Raw genomic sequence first — 5,707 nt, 5'->3', positions numbered from 1 at the left:
GGGCACAGAGATAGTAGGGAGGTACTAAAACACCTTTTGATGTTCATTCTGAGCATGTTCGAGCCAAGCAGGACCTGGGTCGATGTCTCCAAGGCACTGGAGCAGCATCAACAAGAACCACACCAGCGTCTTCTTTCCGACTGTGCAGTGGTTGTGTGGCTCTGCGCCTTTCCTTGCCCCGTTGGTTAAGAAATTCCACTGCTCTGTATTGCAGTCAAATGCACAGAAATTGGGGGAAAAAAATTCCTCTGGATTTCAGCCATTTCCTTTCTTGAAGTGCTCGCAATAGAGTCAAGAAAATAAATCCCCAATATCCTGGAGCTGGAATTTCAGCCCAACCCATCACCTTCCTGTGGGAATTGATGTTCTTGCACACAAAGACAGTTCCTGGTACCGCACTCCCAAAGGAGCAGACGCCCCAGAGCAGCCTGAACTGAACCAGCCTCCTGAGCCAAACTTTTTCAGCAGGAAGCAATCTAACCCGCACTGCACGTGCTCATTAACTGATCCATTTATCTTCAAAGCTAAACCCACGGCAGGTTTCTTTTACATCACTGCAAGGAGAAGGCCAGGAACCACCTAAAAACCAAACAGCTCCCAGCAATAGAGAGGACTCACAACGGCTGAGGGGTATCCCGGGGGGCTTTGCATTTTCTCTGGCCAAGGAGATTTGTTTGGTCTCCTTTTACCTTAGTCCACAAAGAGCCATCCTACATCAAATCAAGATGTCAAGAGGAATCTGGCTGTGTTTTGAAATGATGCTGGGGGTGCTCTGGGTGTCAGGTAGTTTGGCAGTAAAATGTGTTTCACTGTAATAATCACATTTTTCACTAATTTTAGATAGGACCTGGTTCCTCTGCTAGCACAGGCCTCAGTAACTGGCTACTTGTATCAACCTGTGCAGTTACAGTGCTCTATCAATCTTCTAACGTAGCTCCAGCCAAATTACTTGTTTAACAGCTCGACACAGAAATTCAGTTAAATGTTAACCATCCAAAACGCCTGAAGAGCCTCTCAGGGCTATTAGTTACCCTGATCTTTCAGGAAAAGCACACAGAGACGACCAGATTGCTCAAGCTAATTAGAATTCATTGTAAAAATTCACTCCCCCGTCAGGCACAGCAGGTTTGGAGAGAATGCACATTTTTTCATCTCACAGGTGTCACATCCCTGTTGTAAAGACAAAACGTAACATCAGCGTAAGCAGGGAGCGATGCCACGGCCAACGGGGAGGATTTCAAGCAGCAGCATGTCAGGGGCACGCAGGGCAGCCAGGGTTGCCCGAGCCTCTGGTGAGCACCCACAGCGGTGCACACCGCTGCACGCCGCACAGCGGCTCAGCTGGCACAGAGGGACTATTAAAAAGATGTAAAATAAAGACTTCTCTTACGCAGCCGTACTACACCAGGTAGTTGTGCTGCAGGACAGCGCCATCCCACACAACAGGAGCAGAAGGGAGTGAGCTCCTCCAAGCGGGAGCCCCAGAGCAGAACCCAGAGAGGTCCTGGCCCCCAAACAGGCAGCAGCGAGCGACTCACGAGCATCCCGCACCAGCTCCTGCCGCAGGCTGTGCAGAGGTTTACACGTACAACAGGAGGCTGTGTGATTTCTGGCACTGGAGTGAAACCATTCTCATCTCAAAGAATGGAAACAGACCGAGATGTTCATTACTAAAACGATGTTTTCTGAAAAGCGCCTGTCCTCTCATCACACCTTTGTGCAGATGGCAGGCCAGGAGAGCACAGGCCAGCAGCCGCTACCACTCCCCGCTGCCCAAATTTATCCTCCTGGATACAGGTAATGGCCAGTTTGTGCTCTGGGGTTCAATTCCTTTGTGGATCTAAAAACCTGGAAAAAAAATCACCAGCGTCTATCTCAGCACTGTGTGTACAGGCTGAAACACAAAAGGTTTTTCTACCAAGCAGTAAATCACACAGCCTGGATTAAAAGATCGTGCCGCAGCAGAGTGCCAATGCAGCATGGGGTAAAGGGAAACCTTTAGTGACAGAGAGGATCCTCAACACATAAATAAAATAACCCTCAAGCCTGAGCAGAGCTCAGGCCCGAGTAGGTTCATTGCGAAAGGTTGGCCAGCAGCGTGGGATGTTATTTTGTGTAGGTTACCATGACAGTTCTAAATGGTTTGAAAACAAACCTTTGCAAGAAAGACCCGATTGTTACACTCAGTGCCTGTTCCCAACAAGTCCCATGCCAGAAGTACCGAGACTCTGCCAAAGGCAACGCTGACCCCAGGAGCTGGAGTTGAGACAAGGGGCATGAAGGCAGCGTGAGCTACAAGACAGTGCCCGTTTCACACACAAACCCAAGCCCCTTCCCAGTTCTCCCACAGGATACAGACAAGCCCCTGCATGAAAGGAAAAACAAAGCACCGAGGCAATGAGGAGAGGTGATGCTCACTCTCCTCATGCAGCATTTGAGAGTTCACGAGGGAAAAAACCCACACAAAGAGGGAGTCAGCAGCTTTGGGGAAGGATTGCTGCCTCTGCTTAACCACTGTCCATTTCTTTTTTTGGACACAGCTTCAGGAGTGCTCAAGTCCCAGGAAACAAGTGGTGATGGGGAAAAAAATAAGGGACAAGAAAGTGACAGGGTATGCCCTCCATGGATGGGCAAATGCCAAGGGTTAATTGTGCCTGACAAACCCAATAGCCTTCTACAGAGAGGTGCCTGGCTTGGCGGTGGGGGAGCGCAGTGGACAGCTTACCCTGATTTCAAATGGCTTTTGACACAACTGTGTGAAGAATCCACATCGCCAAATCGTTCTGATACAGTTCAAATAGCTGCACAGAAAACTGGCAGGACACCGGGCTCAGAGGGTTGTCATCAGCAGCACAAAGTCCAACTGGCAGCCAACTCATGGCACACCTCAGGGGTCATTAATGGGGCTAATATTGTTTAATGTCTCTATTTACAACCTGGAGACACAACACACCCTGGGCAAGTTTGCAAATGAGACCAAGTTGTGGGCATGGCTGATGCGCTGAGCTGGGCTGCTGTTCAAAGGGACCTCCTGCCCTCAACAGGCTGGAAAGGGCCTGCCAGAAACCTCCTGAAACTCAAAGGCTAATACAAAGTCCTGCTCTCGAGCAACCTCACCTAGAGCAGGCCTGCTCTGAGTTCAGAGGTGGACCAGAGACCCTCAGAGGTGCCTTTCCACCTGAATTATTCTGCAATTCAGAATTTATTCATGTAGGCAGCTTCCTGCTTAGAGGACTGGCAAGATTCTCTTCAGGCCCATTGCACCCACTGAAATCAGTGTTAAGTCCGTTGATACCTCACACAACTCCCATTCTTCTCCCATGTCCATCTTCCTGCACACTCTACCTGAGGCTTACACCAAGGCAGCAATAAAAGCAGAATAGGAATTAACTCTAACAGTACAGACAGCGACACGTACGAGCCGTGAAGAACAAGCTATTTTTTCAAAGTTTCACTCCACCTACACTCAAACCCTACTGTCATTTGGGAGCATGCTAGTCTTAAGTTTTCTTCACTGGCTCCAAGACTCATTTCAAGCTACTCCTCTGGAGAGGTGTGGAGAGAAAAGAGGAGAAGGACTTAATTTCTGGCCTGCTTTGTGAGCCCAGCTGAGAAGATGGCTGCTCACTGCTTCTTGATCTAGTGACAGTGGTGGACATCTCTGACTGATGCAGCATGTCTAACCCTGTACCAAACAAGCTAGAACCTCAATGTCAGTGGAGCTCAGGCATTTCCTTCTGTGGAGCATCTTCTCCAAAGACCCAGAGGAGCAAACTACCGGCCAAAGCAAGCTACGGATAACCTTCAGGAGTTCACGCTATCCGCTCAAGCATAATGGAGTTAAACACTCATTTATAAGTTCTTAAAGTAGAGTTTAAAAATACAAGATGTCAAGCTTAAAAATATGCATTTCCTTTTTGAAAAAAAAAAAAAAAGTACAGTCAGATTTTAAGTGGATCTAAAAGAAGACACTCAGCTACCTAAGAAAAGTAAACCTTTGCAATGCACTGCATACAGAGTTTTCTAACCAGCAAGAGCCAGTGAGTTGGGTAAACTGCAGTGTTTCCTGAAAGGGCTTCAGTGGCTTTTTTTTCCTGTTTCCACCCTGTAGGCAGAGACACCTGAAAGGCAGCACAGCGCCTTCACGCCGCAGAGCACTCGGTTCGTTCTTCTGTCTCACTCTCGCACTACAGACGTAGCTCAGCGTGAGGCTGGCGTGGGCACAGTGGGCAAGGGCAGTTCCATGGAGGGAGTCTCAGTCACTTCGGCTGGACTTGGCTTGCGAAGCTCCAGTTTCTCTGTGAGCTGGTTATAAAGCTCCTTCACAGCTTCCCCGCTCTGCAGAATGAGAATTAGGGAGGGGAAAAAACAAGAGAGTCATACTTCATTCTAGCTTCTACTGGCTAGAACACTAAGTATGCAGTTGTCCTGTGTGTTCTAACACAAACCAACACAGAAAGAGGAAGTTACAAGGTAATTAAGACACAGCTTGGTACACTTGGATAGCAGAGCACATGTTCCATTTAACAACGTCTGGAAAGGCAGCTGCTTTAATCTGCAATTAATTATTCCTTTCTCATGCTGTCCTTCTTACCTGCTTGGTGGGTTCCAAAGCCTTCTGGAGAGACTCTAATTTGGCAGGCACCACTTTGTGATGCAGATGAAGCAGCAGCCTTAGCACATGTCTGTGTACGTTCTCCTTCCTGCAAAAAGCAGTTTTAAAGCAGAGTAACTGATATAAACAAACACCATCCTGAGCACGAGAAAGCTACAGCTACAGTACCAGAACAATTCACGCACCCACAGACCAGCAACTTTGTTATAATCTTACGAAACACCTGAGAATTGTAGCCTGTGTGCTACAAAGTGCTAATCCTGGCCTTAGGCTTTTAAGCAATTCATGTCATCATTCAACAGGAGTGGACTAACTGCAGCAACCACGAGGAAGGAGTGGGAGAGTTTAAGCACAGACTGTAGCACATGTAGGCAGCTGTTGGACAGGCCATATGCATGAGCAGGAGGATGTTTGTCCTACATATGTGCAGAGGAAGCGGTGGCAGCAGCAGCAGCACACGCTGCTGTGTCTGAAGAGCAGTTCCAGTCACTGCTGGGGAAGCCTCCCAGACATTAGATCTGGTCTGCAGACCACCAGTTGAACCACACCGACTTAACAGAATTAACAGATAAAACCAGATCTTCTGTGTGCAGCTGATACAGTGAAGAGCTGAAGTTAACTCTTCATATTCAGAGCTACTGCTATGCATGAAGGACATTGTCTTTTGCAACTCCAACTTATGAATAATGAACAACAGTTTAGGTAGTAATTAATAACCAGCTCTTAACAATTTTGTTCATAAAAACTTGATCACAAAATTTAAGCCTTTTCTTAAGGAAAAAACAGCATCAGACTACTATTTCCACTATATGTAAAGAATTTGCTGAACTATTAAGCTATAGTTCAAAGCAGCATAACCTCCTTCAGATATAAACTCACTTTTCTTTGAGGAGAATCAGATTTACCTTGAGCAGGCAGTGAGAAAGAAGCCGTCAAAGAGACTGGTGCAGAACTCCTCAAGTGCAAATTCATCACCCAGCAGCGTGAGGTTACCAGTAAGCAGATGCAGAAAAATATCACTGAAGGCCAAGTCACTGAATGTCTCAACTATACAACATGAAAAGGAAAGAGATTGACAAGGATGGGCCAAAG

The 5,707-nt window shown here is 47.3% G+C and overlaps 1 protein-coding gene across 1 annotated transcript in view; it reads right to left on the bottom strand.

Moving 5' to 3' along the window:
* Positions 1–3,896: 3,896 nt before the first annotated feature.
* NELFB (negative elongation factor complex member B) overlaps positions 3,897–5,707 on the bottom strand; it is a 13,001-nt gene continuing 11,190 nt past the window's right edge. Inside the window, exons 12-14 of the mRNA XM_010183267.1 lie at positions 5,521–5,662; positions 4,595–4,703; positions 3,897–4,338 (exon numbers count right to left, since the gene is read on the bottom strand). Coding sequence (XP_010181569.1) covers positions 4,201–4,338; positions 4,595–4,703; positions 5,521–5,662 — 389 coding nt within the window. The 3' untranslated portion in view covers positions 3,897–4,200. The remainder of the gene's footprint in view (positions 4,339–4,594; positions 4,704–5,520; positions 5,663–5,707) is intronic.

This window comes from Mesitornis unicolor, unplaced genomic scaffold (assembly GCF_000695765.1).
Source record: "Mesitornis unicolor isolate BGI_N332 unplaced genomic scaffold, ASM69576v1 scaffold17114, whole genome shotgun sequence".
In the NCBI taxonomy this organism is placed as follows: Eukaryota; Metazoa; Chordata; class Aves; order Mesitornithiformes; family Mesitornithidae; genus Mesitornis; species Mesitornis unicolor.
Note: the sequence above shows the minus strand (reverse complement) of the source record. Positions and strands in the feature narration are given on the sequence as shown.